Source organism: Fusarium phalaenopsidis, assembly GCF_050370095.1.
Source record: "Fusarium phalaenopsidis strain FUZ10S chromosome Unknown contig_32304, whole genome shotgun sequence".
Lineage (NCBI taxonomy): Eukaryota > Fungi > Ascomycota > Sordariomycetes > Hypocreales > Nectriaceae > Fusarium > Fusarium phalaenopsidis.
In genome coordinates, this window is record NW_028145404.1 from 4,509,246 (window position 1) to 4,526,090 (window position 16,845).

Below are 16,845 nucleotides of genomic sequence, written 5' to 3' on the forward strand. Positions count from 1 at the left end.
GCAGTGAGTTGATGAGATGAAGCATCACATGCTTCAAGGTAGTTAAATGTCTCTCCGGCTAACGCAGACGCTATCTGAAAGTCAAAGGCCTATCCGCTCGCGTTTCAGGACGAACTGGCACCCTGTTGAGAAATGCCTTAGAACGCAATACACCATGACAGATAGACACCCAAGCTCATCCTGTGTGCAGCCTAACATTAAAAAAGTGTAGCATAGAGATGATTATGCGGGATCTGTAGAGCATTAGGTCCAGACTCTCGCGATTGTAAGGCTGACCAACGTGGACCTTCGGCCAAGGAGTGAGGCCGTCGAGATACCGCGATTTTTGCTTATTACTTCGAGAGGAGGATGGTAAGCTGCGTGGTTGGCTCTTATTGGACGAACCCATCGGAATCAGGCGGTTGAAATACTCCATCATCAGCCAGTGCAAATTGTAGGGATAAGGCGAGTGGTTGCACATTGACAAATCACAGTGCACTGCATATCAAGTCAGCGCCGTAAAGGTGTCCTACAAATCACACTATGGCATTAAATATTCCCTCTGGCAGCCTTCATGAGTTGCCGGCCACGTCACTTGGGGCATGATGAGATGGTGGGAGCTGAGGCCCGTGGTGCAGGGAACACGCCTCACTGTTGTACCCAATCACGGCCCAACCACCACGCCCAAGTCAGCAATGCAGAAGAGGTGTTTGAAGCCCAAAGGAGAAGAAAAGTTGGGCACATCATTTCCAATTTCTCTCATCTCTGCTGCAAAGGAGAGACAGCTTGGTTGCTGCAGCTCAACCCACGATGGCGTCGCCTACCAACACCGTGGCCGGGCTCAACGCCCTCCTTCACGGGCTGTCCTTGGAACCCATGCCGGAAAGTGCCTCACCTATTGCGCTGACGAGACCCGTCGAGATCTGGCGATCTTACCTCGCTGAATTTCTCTCCAAGTTGAGCATTCTCAACCGTGATGCTACCACCATCCAAGAGGCCATTGCCTCAACGACCGAAACCTCGCTCGGGGACTTGACGCTTATACTCCCACGGCTTAAGCTCAAGGACGTCGACAACAAGGCTTTGAACAGGCTGGCCTTTTCTGTAGCAGCGCAGGTTTGACAGACCCACCTTGTAGGAGCATGCTTGGCTCTGCTCTAACTCGTGCTTTTGTAGTTGCCTTTCTCATCCTTGTTCTTGGCACCGAGGGTAGACAACATTCAACTTCGAATGACGTTTTCACCTGACACGCTGCCGCGACTTCTCTTGCCATACATTGCTGATCGCAAATCAACGTATGGGTTTGACCTTTCGCAAGGGCTTCGGGACGCAAAAGAGCCCAAGAAAGGCAAAAAGAAGATCATCATTGAGTTTTCCTCTCCAAACATGGCCACCGGCTTCAACGGCAACAATTTCAGAAGCACACTTTTAGGTGACTTCATCGCCAATTTGTACGAGGCTATGGGATGGGAGGTTGTGCGCCTTAACTACCTCGCCGACTGGAGCAAGCACGTCGGTTTGCTTGCTGCGGGCTACAAGAGGTTTGGTTCCGAAAAGAAGCTTCAGCAAGAGAGGTCAATCCATATTCTGGACGTCTACGCGCAGATGAATGGATTATTCAAGCCAGTGCAAGACCCAAAAGGCAAAGCCAAGCAAGGCGAAACATGCGCTTCCCCTGTGGAGGACAAGACGATTGCGTCGGAAAGAGACGAGATCTTCAAGAAGATGGAGGATGGCGACAATGAGACTCTGAAACTATCCAAAGATTTTAGGGACATCACTATCGAGGACTTCAGGACCGAGTACCGGCGTCTTGGTATCACCTTTGATGAATACTCGGGTGAATCACAAGTCCGGCCTGCGACAATCACCAAAGTCGAGAACACTCTGAAAGAGAAGGGAATTCTTAAAGAGAGTAACGGGTCGTGGACCATAGATTGGGCTAAACACACCGGCAAGAAAGGTTTCAGCACACAAGCCATCCGTGGGCGCGACGGTGCTACACGATATCCCCTCCGTGATGTGGCCGCGGCGCTTGAGCGGGAGGAGAAGTTCGCCTTTGATAAGATGCTGTACGTGACCTCGTCCGCCCAAGACAGCCATTTTCAACAGGTCTTGACGGCTCTCGAGCTCATGGGACGATCGGATCTCGGTGAAAAGTTGCAACATATCAGCTTTGGTGCTATGCAGGGTCTTGAGGCAAATTCACTGCGGGAGATTCTCGACAACTGCGAGGCCAGAATGCGAGACGCCATGAACATGGAGCACGATGATGACGATGTCGATGGCAGCGCTGCTGAGAGGGTTACAAACAACGCCATGGTCGGGGCACTTCTCGCCCAGGAAATGTCCAAGAAGAAGAGCCACAGCTACACCTTTGAGCTCAAAAAGTTGACATCCTTCAGCTCCCACTCCGGTCCAATGCTTCAAGGATGCCATACAAGACTCACGGCACTGATCAACGAATCGAGGGCCGAAGGTGTCGAAGCCTTCGAGATAGACTACTCGGCATTGAAGGATTCCGATTTCGCAAACTTGTTGCGCGTCATGGCCCAGTTCCCCGACGTCGTTGCGGCGACGTACAAGTCAGCAGAGCCCCATTCACTCCTAGGCTACTTGTACAGGCTGATGGACTCGTTGTCCCTGGTTGTGCCTCACCCTGATGAAGATGACGATGAAGATGAACGAGGGAGCGTACGGACGGTACAGCAGGAAACCAGTCGAGGGGAGGAGAAGGCTCGTCTGGTGTTGTACCAAAATGCGCGACAGGTGCTTGAGAATGGAATGAAACTGCTCGGTTTTCCGCTTGATTTGCAGGATGTTGTTGTGGACTTTAGTAGTGATAGCGCCCGACTCTGAGATTAACTCTGGCTATAATGAACTTGCTCTTAAACTGCTTACTTACCCTGGTTCCGGTGCAGCTATACCGAACTACCTATTGTGCAAGCAATGAATAGTGTCCCTTTACAAGTTTCATACCTCCCAAGTATTCCCTAGGTAGGCCATAGCCAAACCATTTGTGTAGTATAGACTGTGTAGTATAGACAGCCAGTATTGACTAAACTGAGCTCTCAGAAATAGCTCTAGTTCGGATGGTCCGAGACCAGAACCAAAGCTTCACACATGCGTGGATGGCCCATCACTGCCTGACTTTGGCCCCGGCATTTACAGATGAGTTGGTCGGGCGCTTGGTCGGGTAGGCCGATCTCGGCAGCGGATTTCAGTCACGTGGAGACAGAATTTTGTCCCCCTGAAGCTACAGGCTCTCTTGATGATTGAGTGTTGGGAGGTGGATCCTTCTTAACCTGAGCACAACCTAAGGCTTTAGGTTCTGTGCCTAACCCCCGTCACCTGTCCTAAAGTACAATCGGTTTCTCCTCTAACCTTAAGTCTTTCTTTATTACTCACTGCGAGCTTGTTCTCTCCGGTAGTGCTGGAGTGAAAAATAGTTACGTGGTCGTCTTGGGTGTGGCCCCTGAGATTTAGACTTGTCTCGGCAAGGTGAGTTTTTGGGAGCTTAGTGGAATTAAGAAACCTAGTAAGAGGAATTTCACACGGCTTATAGCTAAAAATAAAGTAATACGCTCATCGTTTATTATATGAGCTATTTCCATCACCGACAGAAGAGCCTCCTGTCAAAGATGGATACGAAAGGCAAGATGTAGAAGCACCCTCGAGAAAACACTCCTCTTGTAGAACGAGACGCTTCCATAAGACACCAGAAAGCGCCCCTCAGATGACTTATCAAGCCTCGCCCTGTGTCTTGTCTTGGTGGTGCTCTGCGTTGAGCTGAACCTCGGTGACATAGTTCTTAAAACCACGAAGACTAACCTTCTTCTCAAACCTGGTGAAACAAGTGGTTAGCCAAACGAACACAGTATAAGAAAGATAAAGCAAATCATCGACTGACATTTCATCAATTTCACCAGGCGTTCGGCGGGCAACCTCGGGCAGAATGAACCAAGCGATCACGACGGCGACAGTGCCAGTTCCCGCAAAGCTGTGCTTGTTAGCATGATGAAGACTCGACATCGAAGGCACGTGTGCTCACAAAAATCCGGTCTTGACGCCCCAATGGGTCACGGAACCGTTGATCATAAGAGGTGTGCAGAAACTGAACATGATGGCGATCATGTTGGACACGGCAAGAGACCATCCAGCAGTTCGGGCACGGAGGCGCTGTTGCGGAATCTCAGTGGCGTAGGCGTAGCCGATGGCCGAGGCACCGGTAGTCGAGAAGGTTGCGAGGCAGGCAAAGAAGATCTTGTAATTCACAATTAGCTCAAAGTCGCTGAGAATCGCGGAAAACGCCACACGACTTACAAGAAGGGAGCTTGTGGCCTTGGCAGTATAGTCGAAGCAGCCAATGATGCCAAGGCACAGAACGGATACGACAGTAACGGCGTAAGGATACACCGTCAGTGGGCGGCGACCAACTTGATCAGTGAGAGTGGCTGTAGCGATCATGGAAATGAGCTGAACACTGGAAAGAATCAGGGTCACGAGGAAAGGATCCTTGTTGCCAGCGTATTGAACTATTTTGTGGTTAGTTAGGTGCAAACAGCAACAGATTGAGGAGAAGCGACCACATACAGAAATATGTCGCGTAAGTGTTGAAGACAGCCAGGCCGACGAACTGCTGGGTAACCTTGGGCCATCCAGCAATGATGAACCGGATGAGGTTGCGGCCACGGAAGACTGCCCATGGACCAACCTCCTGGTCTCGCTCAGCCTGCGCGCGCTCCATTGCGACAGTGGCGGTCATGATGTCCTACAGGAAGCCGGGGATTAGCAGTGATAGATGGCCACTATTGTAGGGACGCACAATTTGTTCCTGGACATCGTAGCCCTCAACGCGTCCGTAGCACAGGCGCAGAACCTTGGCGGCCTGGTCTGTTTTGCCTTTGCTCGCCAGCCACCAAGGGCTCTCTGGGAGGAGGAGGAAGATGATCAGAATGAGGCCAATCATTCCCCACTGCTGAAGTGTCAGTGATGTTCGAGTGCGCCGTGATTTTGTACTCACTTGGGTGTAAATGGCATCGCGGAAGTCGTATGGGTTGCTGGCGTTGAGTCTGTTGAGGGCGACAGAAGCGAAGAGTTGGCCGAGGACAAACCAGCTAGAAGAAATGAGCTTTCACTCCCTCTGAAGAAAGCTTACAGTGAGTAGAGACTTACAAGGTATATGCGTTGATGAAGAAACCCCTTAGCTGGGTGGGCGAGATCTCTGAGAGATACAGAGGCATGGTAGACTGGAGCATACCAACACCCATGCCAGAGAGAAGCTTCGCGACCAGCCAGTGATCCCAGGCGGTAGCGAATGTCTCAGTGAAGATGCTCTTCAAAAGGTTCAGATTAGCTATAACCAGAGAACCCATAGACTTCCATACTTACAGCGGCAAGGGTGACCCAGATAATCAGGAGCGCAGGCTTGCGGCCCAGGCCATCGGTGGCGTATTGAAGAAGCTGGAAGACATTGTTAAGAGGAGGCTTCCAAACATTAGACCATGATTCGACGTACAACTTGGCCGACAGTTTGGCCGGCAGATTGGATGCCGCCCCAAGCCGAGATATATTTGCCAGCAATGATGGTTGTCCCGGGGCTGGAAAATTGGCGGATGAAGCCCTTGTTGGAGACGATGCCACCGTTGAGGTTGATCTCTGCGCGTCATACGGTTAATAAACATCGGTGGGTAAGACGGCTAGATACTTACGATAACCATCCAAAGAGGCGCAGAAGGCCGCAGTCATGGCGATGAGGCCGACGTGCTTGTAGCGACGCACACTTTGCCAGACGCTAAGGTCATCAAACCTGGACCGCATCACGGGCAAGGTGGCCGCGTCCCCGGAGTCGCGACGCTCCACCATCTCGGTGTCTTGTTTGTCCTGCTGCATGTTGATAGAGTCAAGTGCAACTGATAGGAAATATTGATGAGGCTGCAGTGATGCTAGCTGGTCTGTGTCGGGGTATTAAGCAACAGGCGAGCTCCTTTATACCTACATGTGCATCGACGGTCAACCGGAGGTGTTGTGACCACCCAAAGAAACAAACCATCCGCATCAACTAAACCTAAACCTGGGGAAGTCCGCAAACGCGGGGCCCCATACGAGCTTCCCCTTTGCTCAAGGGCTAACTTGTTTCTCAGTCGAGTTGCAGTAGTTCGACCCAAGCGTGCCGCTTAGCCGAGCGTTCGGGGCACCTCAAGCCGAGGCGCGCAACTTAACTGACAAGTGACACCCCTCGTGGCCATGGATCACAACATCCATGAAACACAATCAATACCAGGATATTGAGCATCGGAGAGAAGTCCATTGAGGTGGCGCGTATCCCTGTTATATCTTCGCATCAACTGCAGCCGAATCTACACCAAACAGGTATTAGAATCGCGAGTATTGAGACCGAAATGGCCTTATTTTCGGTAGGCACCACACCGAAAGACATGACAGAATTCTGAACTAGTGAACGGATAATTATCCGACATCAATTTAGCAACTCGGTGACAGGTTGGCCGAGGCTTGTTCGTCGACGAGGTCCGAGCCATCGTGACACGACAAGTTCTTCTCCAAAGCTAGCTACCCATGTAGCATGCCCCGGAGGGCAAAGATCTCCCCACGGGGTATACGAGTGACAAGAAAAGAGATCGATGATGGCTGAGCTTACAAGAAGCTTAAAAGGCGTGATGTAGCCTGTGAATTGTTCTAATCTATGTTATCAAAGTTATCGTCACATCTCATCTTGCAATATTTTCTCGACCAATTATCCAGCATCAATGACGCGTCTCCTTATCTCCATGTGGCTTGTGGGGCAGGCTTCCAGCTTGACCTTCAATGTCCCGGCCACACCTCCATCAAATGCCAGCGGCCAGCTCTCTGCTGCCCCAGTCGGGGTTTCGTAAGACTTTTCCCACCTTACGAAGCACAAACAGACATTGACCAGTTCAAGCCTCGAATTCTTTGCCTTCCCAGGGTACATCAACAATGTTGCTGCTACCTTGCCCTGCCTGGAAAACCTCAAGGACCTGACCGGGACTTGGCCTCCTATGAGAATTGGAGGAACCACTCAGTATGCAAACCACCCTTTGGCAACCAACCGCTCTCGCACTAACGTCTTCTCAGGGACCGAGCCACGTACGATTCGGCTTCCACCAATGCCGTGACTTACACCGTGTCGGACCCGAAGGATGCCCCGGCGTCGCTCACATTTGGCCCCTCCTTCATGTCGCTGGCATCTCAATACAGTGGTAAAGTGATTTTGGGACTTAACCGTCGCCTCAACAACATCGGCAACTCTATTGCTGCTGCAAAGGTTGCCAAGCAGAACATGGGAAACCTCGATGCAATCGAGCTCGGCAATGAACCAAACTGTGAGTAATCCCGAGAAACCTCTCTCGGTTAGGTGCTCATCGTGTTCCAGTCTTCTCTAGCAGTGACCCCATCGCCAATGGTGCTTCCTGGACTGCCGCTGCCGATTATGCCTCTGAAGTGGCATGGCAAGACCAGGTCTGTGGCAACTTGTCCACCTCGGGTCTGATCTCGGCCGGCGTCTTCTTCGGCACCTCGCCCATGAGCATCAAAGGCCTTACGGCTGTCGAAGGGAGTGGAAATGACAACGTCAAATACTACTGCTCGCACAACTATCCTCAGTCCGGCGGCAACGCTAACCTGGCCAAGTTGATGAGCCACAGTTCCATTGCTTCTCAGATCAAACCGTTTGCGGCGGAAGCTGCCGCAGCCGCGGCCAAGGGCAGACCTCATATCTTTGGTGAGACGAACTCTGGTAAGTGTGTCCTCTACAAGTGAAGTTCATTCTGCAGTTCATTATACTGACAGTCTTCTACAGCAACGCAAGGAGGTGGCGGCATCAGCCCAACCTTTGGTGCTGGCCTCTGGATTCTTGATTATGTTCTCCAGTCCATTCTCCAGGGCACTAAGGTATGATCTCCATAATCGAATAGCAGTAAGATCTGTCTCGACTAACGGAGCTTTGTCCAACAGGCTCTTTACTTCCACCAGGGCACTATCGGTAACTGTAAGAAATCCCCAATTCCTCAGCCTTCACAGCCACTCTAACGCATTGCAGGCCAGTACTGTTGGTGGGGACGATACAGCATGGGCGCTCCCTACTTTGGAGCGTATTTTGCCACCATGGCTCTCGCTGGAGCGGATCAGCTTGCTCCTTTGGATGACCAGACCAGCACATATGCTGCCTACGCCATCTACAAGAACGGCGCCCCCATCAGAGTTCTCTTGTACAACTCTGACTACTACACCAGCGGCACGCGCCCTACGCAGGTTTACACACTCACCGGCCTTTCCGGGTCCACTGTGACCGCGAAGCGTCTGACTGCCCCTTTTGCCACCTCTCGGATTGACCAGGGCCAGAAGGCTACTGTTGGCGGACAAAGTTTTGAAGATGGAACTTGCAAGATTCAGGGTACGGCCGTGACTGAAACCGCCACTGTTAGCGCTGGAAAGGCAACATTTACTGTAGGCGCCTCTGAGGCCTTGCTTATCACACTGTAGAGGACTTAGGCATCCAATTGTCCTGAAGCATGATAAATATTTCGAGATGGACATGAGATAAGGAGGGTGGTGGTAGTTAACCGTCAACCTCGTTCTGGATGCTAGCTTGTAGATATAGAAAATCAAGCCTCCCATGTAACCCTACTCCTTGCCTAAGTTTCGCTAATCATCTCAATCTGTATCAAAAACGCCCTTGCGCGCAATTTAGCTTCTTGTTTTTTGCCCTTTATCATGAGTGACTTGGTAATTATTTCGTCTCCGTCCGACCGACTGGAAACGTAGTTGACAGCTGGCTTGGTTTGGTATCTCAAATCTCGCACAAGTCGCCGAGCCCTCATTTCCAAACTCGTCATCTGAATGAGACATTTACAAAATCCTCGTCGGTACAGGCCCGAACAGCCCAGCTTCGGTGGCAGATAAACCGAGCACCGAAGCCACCGCGTCAGGCCTGGAGTTAAAAACGTGCCATCCCCTCGAACTTATCCATTCATAAATGCTGATCTTGGCACAGACGCACTAGATGCACCAGAACCGTGCCAATCACATCCCTGCAGCCATGCCATCACCAACCGAGCAAGCCGTACGTACTCTTCACGACTCGGGCAGTGGCACCACTAACAAAATGCATTCACAGATCATTAATAGTCTCAAGTCCAACTGGGTATGGGTGCCCGACTGGGTTGACTCGTCAACACAGAACACAGCGGGAAGGATTGTCAGGTTCCTTCGCAGCTTCACACTCACGTCGCCACCTTCAGAAGCTCTGCTGCATTTCTCTGCCGACACCCGATATAAGCTGTTGGTCAATGGTGCACGTGTCGCTGTAGGCCCAGCCAGGAGCAGCCCATTGATATGGTACTATGATACTCTCGATATTGCTCCGTATCTCACTACCGGCGAAAATGAGATTTGCTTCGTGGTTATTAGATATTTCGCCTCCTCGCGAGGGGGCATGCCTTTCGAAAGAACCTCGCTACCTGGCTTGACTGTCATTGGCAGCGTCAACTCGGGCGCAAGCGAGATCTGTCTTGACTCTAAGGAGGGCTGGCAGGCCCAGGCGGATGAAAGTATCTTGTTCCCCATGGGCCTGATAGACGATGTGTTTCTTCACGTGAGTACCCCAAACCACGCTTTCGAACATGGCCTGATGTACGTCTCCAAACAGATCAACGAGCGCATCACCCCCTCAAGTCAAGCCACGCCCGTAACACCCAAGGCATACAACATGAAAACAATCAACGGCGAACTTCTTCCTTGGCGCCTGCGTCCACGCGAGATCCCTATGCCCGAGCAAACTCCTGTTGGGGTGACAACCATCCGAAGTTGCGATTCCGATGTCTCATTTGACAGCTGGACTTCATTTCTATCCGATAACAAGACATTGGATCTCACCCCTGGCACACACCATACTCTCCAGCTCCAGGCGGATGTTCATTCAACAGCGTTTTTACGCTGGTCTTTCCAAGCAGCCAAAGCCTCCCAGATCCGGTTCAAGATAACCTACTCTGAAGGATACGAACTCAAGCCTCGCTCGTATCCCTTCTTCCGGACCAAAGCTGATCGCCTGGATACCAAGGATTCCTACCTTATCGGTCCTTACGATGACGTTACAATCGATATCCCTGAATCGCAGACTGTCGCGTACGAGCCATTCTGGTTCCGGACGTTCCGCGTTTTGCAGCTTGAAGTGACAGTAGGTCCCGAGCCGGTCCAGCTTCTTTCTTTCCAAGCAGACCAAGTCAACTATCCTCTGGCCGTAAAGGCGTCCTGGTCACAGCCCGGGGACACCCACAGTGGACAAATGTGGGATGTCTCAATTAGGACAATGAGAAACTGCATGTTTGATGGATACTCCGATTGTCCGTTTTACGAACAGCTTCAGTCAGTACCTCTTAAGTCTTCTTCCAGACAAGCGCTAACTCCTCTCTTAGATATTCTGGCGACTCGCGATCCGTGGGACTATTCCACTACTTACTCTCCGGCGACGACCGTTTGATGCGCCAGGCCATCACAAACTTTGCAGCCTCGATCACATCAGAGGGACTTACCCAGTCACGATTTCCATCGCATGTTCCCCAGATCATTGCAGGCTTCTCTTTGTATTGGGTTCTGCAGGTCTGCGACCACCACCTGTTCTTTGGCGACACGCCGTACAGCCGCTCTTTCTTGCCCCGTGTTGATGGAGTATTTGAGTTTTTCGACTCACACATTGATGACCTTGGGCTTGTTAGCGGGCTCCCCGAGGACGTGTGGCAATATGTCGACTGGGTGACTGCCTGGGGAGCAACTGATGAGCATCCAGATAAAGGAGTTCCCACCTCGGGCCGCAAGTCGAACCGCCATACATACTTCAGCATGCTTTACGCCTATGTGTTGAAACAGGCTGCACAGCTTGTGCGCCATGTCGGTCGGCCGGGCTACGCGGACGAGTACGAGTCTCGTGCTGCTTCTGTCATAGAGGCGATCCAGACTCACTGCTTCGACGGCCGTTTCTTTACCGACTCAACAGCCGACATCGCGGGCCAAGATGCTTATTCGCAGCATTGCCAGGTCTTTGCCATCCTGTGTGGTGCGGCCAAGCCCGACGATCGTTCTCGACTCCTGACCGAAGCCTTCTCCGATCCACGCTTCTCCAAATGCTCCTATGTGATGCAGTTCTACGCTCTCCGGGCCTTTGCCCTTGCCGGAGATGATACCTACGAAACTTACTGGGCGCAAGTATGGAAACCCTGGAAGAAGATGCTCACCAACAACCTGTCGACTTGGGAAGAGGATGACGTGCGCCAGCGCTCAGACTGTCACGCTTGGGGAAGCGTGCCCGTGTACGAGTTCTGCACAGAATTAGCTGGCATCCAGCCCCGGCTGCCAGGTTCAAAAGGCATCTTGTTCAAACCTCGTCTCCTACTGAGCGGGTCACTTGATGTAAGGGTCGCCCTAGGAGCGGACAATGTCGCTGCAGTATCTTGGAAGAGGAGGGAGGGACACGCGGTGGTCGTAAGGCTCACCCTTGACAAGGCTATTGATGTGGTCAGTAAGCTCCCATGTGGCGAAGGGAAGGAGCACGGATGCGTGAACTTGGTGGAATTGACGTGGGATGAGCCGCTCAAGTGAAGAGCTCCCAGCGAGGCCATCTCTGACTGATGGATAGGAGAGTTGTACGGATTTGGGAGATCCTGGGACCCAGCGCTACCACGACTGCCCAGCCCTAGCAATCTACCTCTACCTAGGTACCTACCTATAAATGGAAAACCCCCAGTTACAGTGACATAAAAGGCGACGAAATGATACTGAACCCCCGTAGGAGCTGCTTTACCTTAAGCCACATACTTTTATTGTTCATATTGCCTAGTCATGGTTATCTTGTTTCACAAACAAGCACAGTAGGTCAAGTCCCTGCCCGCCAAGCTTGGGGTATCATCACAATTCAAGTTCCCCATGGGTTCCTCTGCTCCTCCAGCGTCTGGGGTATTTGTTGTCCGCCGCCGTCTATTGGCAAATGAACTCCGCTCTCGGCCCTTATTCGATGTCTCCAAAAAGCGTTCAGATTTGCGTCAAGCGCTAGTGTAGGCCTTGCCGGCAAGTCTCTGGGTCTCCCAACCGAATAGAAGCTGTCCCGATGGTCAAGGTCGAAACATTTTCGAAGGTAATATGCTGAAGATCGATGCCTTTTTGCTGAGAGTATCACCAACATCTGATCCTCTATCATATCGAGAACTTGATGGATGGCGTCTGAGCAAGAGGCATGGCGACGCAACATCCGGATCCACTGGGTCGATTAGCAAGAGGAATATTGACATTGGCAATTCAAACTTGCCTCCTTCACTTCTGTCTTAACACGCAAGACATAAGACGTTCGGTCGCGAGATAGCATGAAGGTGTAAAATTTGTCAGTTAGTGTTCCATCGAGATAAGGGGAACGCCTGGCCTCTTTGAACCGCAACAGCAAATCTCTTCCTCCCAGCAGCCAGGTGATGAATTCAAGATAGGCGCACCCCAGGCTCCAGATATCGGAAGATTCAGACACACAGCCTCCTTCAACATCCCACTCGGGCGGGCGATAGGTGGGAGACCAAAAGGTCGGCTTCTCCTCGGCAGTTTCACTACCCGGATCAGGTTCGAAGGCAGATAGCGGAAAGTGGGAGAGAACCAGGACACACTCTTCCAGTCTTTCCAGATCTCCATAGCAAAGGATAGTGTTGAGGTTAATGTGTCCGTGGATTATGAAGTCTGGCCGAGCGGTTCTCCGGTAAGAATGAATACCCCTGACTCCGTCCATGATGCTGTATAGCTGTCGATAGCCCCAGTGTAGTCGCTTCGGCGTCCAGGTTGAGTCTCCATGTTGCAGTAAGTAACGGAGGGTGCAGTGCGCACGAGGAAGGATCAAGCTCCAACGGTCTTGATGCCAGAAACATGCGAGTATAGGCACGAGATGCTTGGATCGGGCAATTTCATGCCCCATTTGACGCAATTCCCGCTCCACTCTAGGAGTGTCTAGTTGTTCATTTCGGAGTGTTTTGATGGCAAAACCGTCACACTGAAAGTTTCTCTGAAGCAAATAGTCTTAGCTCAGGCTACCTATGAGAAACAATGAGATTTGCCATTTACTCACCTCGGATAGAGCTTTGTCAAAAGAATGAGCTGTTGGGTGAATTTCAACACAAGAAACCGTTTCAAACATGCCCATGTAGCTTTCTGTGATGCCATCACGCCACGGCCTGGCGATGTCCGGCTCCAGCACCATTACCTGGCCAATATGGTGCTCGGAAACGCCAAGGAATGGGAAAATTAGTCGCCATTGACTTTGAACAAAAGTCAGTTTCTGATCCCAGTTCCACTTTTGAGAAATTTCAAGGGTCGGCGTCCTTTCCCTCGACAGAGAAAGCAGCCGGTTTGGTGAGTCCAGATCAAGGATGAGCGGCAGTTCTTCATCAGGGGCATTCTCCGTGATAAATTTGCCGATGTCAGAGACCCGAGACACTAATACCAACAGGGTAAATACCCTCAGGTATGCCTCTGGTCGCTCTTCGGTTGGTGATGCCAAAATAATGTCAAGATAATCCTGTGTGTCGGAGGTGCTGAACCCGTGCGTCCAGAGCTCAGCCTCAACGCGTTCCTTGGTGAGGATTTGACGTAGCAGCTTTTCGGTCCAAAATTGACCGTCGCATCCTTCAATACTATAGTGGTGTAGCAGGGCACGTAGGTCAGTCCTGTCGTCGTTATCCAGAACCGGTAGTAGTCCCTCTCCCTCGTACGTGTAAGATTTGCCCCCTTCCATCGAACGTTCTGATACCTCAGAGTCACGCTGGCCCTCGAGTCCAAGCGATTCACCATGTGCTTCAAGGTCAAAATAGATGTTGGTGGCAAAATAGCCCAATGGCTGGCCATGATCCAGGTTTTTTCTGGAGGCTGCCATCTTGGACAGTGTAGCCTCAGCGTCCTCCCATTGCTCCGACTCCGGAATCTCCAGTTGCTGGAACCATAGGTACACTCGCCAAGGGAGTAAAGATGCATGCTCCTCTTGGGGCTCAGCAGATGCGACGTAGTTGAGGTTGTAGAATTGTTCAGTCGGCTGTCGGGGATGTTCGACTAGATTGTCTGCCCAGGGTAGCGAACGAAGTGCAAAGTTATGCGCGTGCGTTAAAATGTGATCAATCAACTCTGGATCATCTGTCGGCCCCGTTGAAAAACACAATGGGCATCTTTCGAGGCCCATGAAAGGGATCGAGGGCCAAAAGACCACGGTGTCCAGAAGATCCTCTGGAAACGATTCCAAGTGCTCCTCAGCCACATGTAGCTGCAGGCGATCGACGCTTGAGAAGATCATGTCCACCGAGGTGTCGCAAAGCTGACACTTCCACTTCTTTGGGTGATGTGCTGCGACATGATCCTCCCACTCTGACCGTGTGCGGTATAGAACATGAGGGGTCGGGCAATGCTCAGCGATACAAGTGTACGGGTAGATATCCGCCGAAAGATGCTTTCTGGGCGTTGCAATTTTAGCACAAGGTATCTTTGCGAAGCATGCAGGAGCTTGACTTACTTCCACGCACCTTGAGTCTCTAGTATGATGTTTGGAAGAGCTTCACAGCAACATGGGCATTTCGTGATCTTTTGCTGTTCCACGTCGGCCCTTTCATTGTCGGACACTTTGAACTTTGAGAGCTTTGGGTAACTGGCTACCCCTGTGATGGACGTGATCTGAGACTTTGCGACTGGCGCTACGCCTTGAGCCTCCTGAAATCTGAAGTTGCTCTCTGGGATGGAGGCTGATGTCCCGGAGAGAGTCCGCGGAGGCTCAACTGGCTCGAGATTGAGGGAGCGAGTTAAGGAATGATTTGTTTTCCCAGAACTTCTCGCTTCCGACGCTCGGACTTTAGCTCTGTTGGGCTGTTGAGGAGATTTCACCTGTTGAGGAAATGTCGGCCTTGGTTGCTGTCGACTTGCAAGCTTCATCGAATGCCGCTGGGCATATTGGAAACGATGCCTTCGTCGGAGGTTGGCATCAACAAGCCGTCTTTGAAGAGTTGTGAGTCTGCCATTGATTTGTTCTTGCCACCATGTAGGGTGATTCTCATGATCGATGACGTCTTGCCCTGGTGGGCATTGACTGATGAGGATAATGCATTGCAGGTGCGTCCTCAGATCCTCTAGTTTGGAAGAATCGAAGCTCCTGTCAGCTTTGATCAGCCGGGACTTTCGTCCAGTCTGACGAACTGCAACGGCAACTGAGGCGAGATTGTCGATGACGGCGTCGACGCTTCGTTTCGTCTCGGCTAAACGGTCCTTCTCATCGTTCTCGTTCTCTAGAAATTCTTGAAGATAGTTGCGCAATTGTACCAACAATCCTTTGATGAGCGTTAGTTCACGCCCCTGAGGCTTGAACCTGGAGTCAAGGGAAGGCCCTTTCCCAGACATTGCCCCCACTCCGTCAACCCAGAGGTTGAAATCAGCTCGCCGGTTTTCTGCCCATTGCCCACGTGAGAGGACTCTTCTTTCAAGGCAATCGTCAAATAGACAAAGGCATTGGTTTGCAAGCTCGGAGGCTGTTTGAATCGTGGAAGTCATTTCCTGGGCCTGAGGTACAAAGGACATGAGCAGATGGCCGATGAGAACGAAGTGAGGGGAACGTAGGAAGCCAGGAAAGCGGGCTACACCAACAAGAGAAATGCCTCGAGTCGCTTACGATTTGAACGGATGATTGGATAAAGGATGGCTCTATGGCCAATCATGTCGGATGGTCACACCAGCCTGCTGCAGGCTGGGAGCTTTGAGGACACTCAGCCTGATCAATCTGAGCAGGCTCTCGAGCGGGGAATCTCACCAGAAACAACAAAATACCGACCCTCGTCATGGATGATGAACGGATTGTCGACGCCCTGGAAACCTGTTGCTGGAGCATTGGCAAGGTGCTGCACAATATGTTGACATGCTCGCCATCCGTCCTACGAGCCGTGGGCAGGGAGAGACGCCATGTGCGTGATGAATGCACAAATCTCAAAACAAAGCTTTCCCTCATTTCCATCCATCTAGAGAAAAACCCAGACGCTGGCTTTGACCCAGAGATTCAAGACCAGGCCTCCTATTTGCTGAGGATCCTCCGGCGGGTTTGCTTTGTGAGTGTTCTCTTGGCCTCTATGTTTCTACCACTTCTAAAGGACTCACGATCTAATGGAGCCCTACAAGTGGTCACCTTCCGCGCTACTGAACCCACAGTCGGACCAGACATGGACTTTTGAGGATTTCGCAGAAGCTATCAGTGACGACACTCGTGAAGATGCTCTCTGCCGGAGCATTTTGAACTACCTGACAGAACCACTCTATATGCGAGAAGTCCTGACTGAACGATGTGAGAGGTTACTAGCAACGCTCCGAAGCGAAGAACCGGAACCTGCTGCAAGCAGAATGGAACCAGATGACCATTCTCGCTCTCAAAAGGCACTGTTCTCTGCCCTTTGTGAATATACACGCTGCAAATCCTGTCGTTTACCCCAGTGTAACGGCACGCCAAGCTTGTGGCATTCAGCAAGACTTTTTCTCTCGGACTGTATGATTGACGAGGATGACCTAGTCCATTTTGACGTCATCACGTCTTCCACTAATAACGAGTGGTGGCAAGACCTTTGCGTCAAGGTACCATTGTAGGTGCTCGCTTGGTCATAACTCAAACTTCTCAACTAAGCGCATGATCAGGATGATAGGACGAAAGGTGTCATATACGAGTGACAATAACTCAACGACTCCCTCTCCTTCCGATCGCCTAGAGGACTTCTGTAAAATCTTGGAGAGGAGGAACGGCTGTCGCATCTCTCTCACGTTGCAGGATGGAGACTTGTTTCGAACAAGTTA

General features: G+C 51.4%; 4 protein-coding genes across 4 annotated transcripts; 3 read left to right on the top strand and 1 right to left on the bottom strand.

Moving 5' to 3' along the window:
- Nucleotides 1–789: 789 nt before the first annotated feature.
- Nucleotides 790–2,838, top strand: LRP88_10643 (uncharacterized protein; the record flags this gene model as incomplete). The annotated part of the gene is made up of 2 exons (XM_083247095.1): nucleotides 790–1,095; nucleotides 1,156–2,838. 2 exons carry the CDS (start codon nucleotides 790–792, stop codon nucleotides 2,836–2,838), a joined length of 1,989 nt encoding a protein of 662 aa, XP_083098208.1.
- An 885-nt stretch (nucleotides 2,839–3,723) lies between these two features.
- On the bottom strand, nucleotides 3,724–5,799 carry LRP88_10644 (general substrate transporter; the record flags this gene model as incomplete). Its single annotated transcript, XM_083247096.1, has 10 exons — nucleotides 3,724–3,823; nucleotides 3,890–3,979; nucleotides 4,031–4,242; nucleotides 4,303–4,514; nucleotides 4,573–4,750; nucleotides 4,805–5,096; nucleotides 5,155–5,315; nucleotides 5,371–5,442; nucleotides 5,498–5,637; nucleotides 5,691–5,799. 10 exons carry the CDS (start codon nucleotides 5,797–5,799, stop codon nucleotides 3,724–3,726), a joined length of 1,566 nt encoding a protein of 521 aa, XP_083098209.1.
- A 947-nt stretch (nucleotides 5,800–6,746) lies between these two features.
- Nucleotides 6,747–8,499, top strand: LRP88_10645 (glycosyl hydrolase family 79 C-terminal domain-containing protein; the record flags this gene model as incomplete). The annotated part of the gene is made up of 7 exons (XM_083247097.1): nucleotides 6,747–6,868; nucleotides 6,920–7,039; nucleotides 7,093–7,340; nucleotides 7,391–7,753; nucleotides 7,817–7,908; nucleotides 7,972–8,005; nucleotides 8,057–8,499. The coding sequence occupies 7 exons, from the start codon at nucleotides 6,747–6,749 to the stop codon at nucleotides 8,497–8,499; spliced, it is 1,422 nt and encodes a 473-aa protein (XP_083098210.1).
- A 556-nt stretch (nucleotides 8,500–9,055) lies between these two features.
- On the top strand, nucleotides 9,056–11,610 carry LRP88_10646 (uncharacterized protein; the record flags this gene model as incomplete). The annotated part of the gene is made up of 4 exons (XM_083247098.1): nucleotides 9,056–9,079; nucleotides 9,134–9,610; nucleotides 9,665–10,380; nucleotides 10,431–11,610. 4 exons carry the CDS (start codon nucleotides 9,056–9,058, stop codon nucleotides 11,608–11,610), a joined length of 2,397 nt encoding a protein of 798 aa, XP_083098211.1.
- Nucleotides 11,611–16,845: the final 5,235 nt, after the last annotated feature.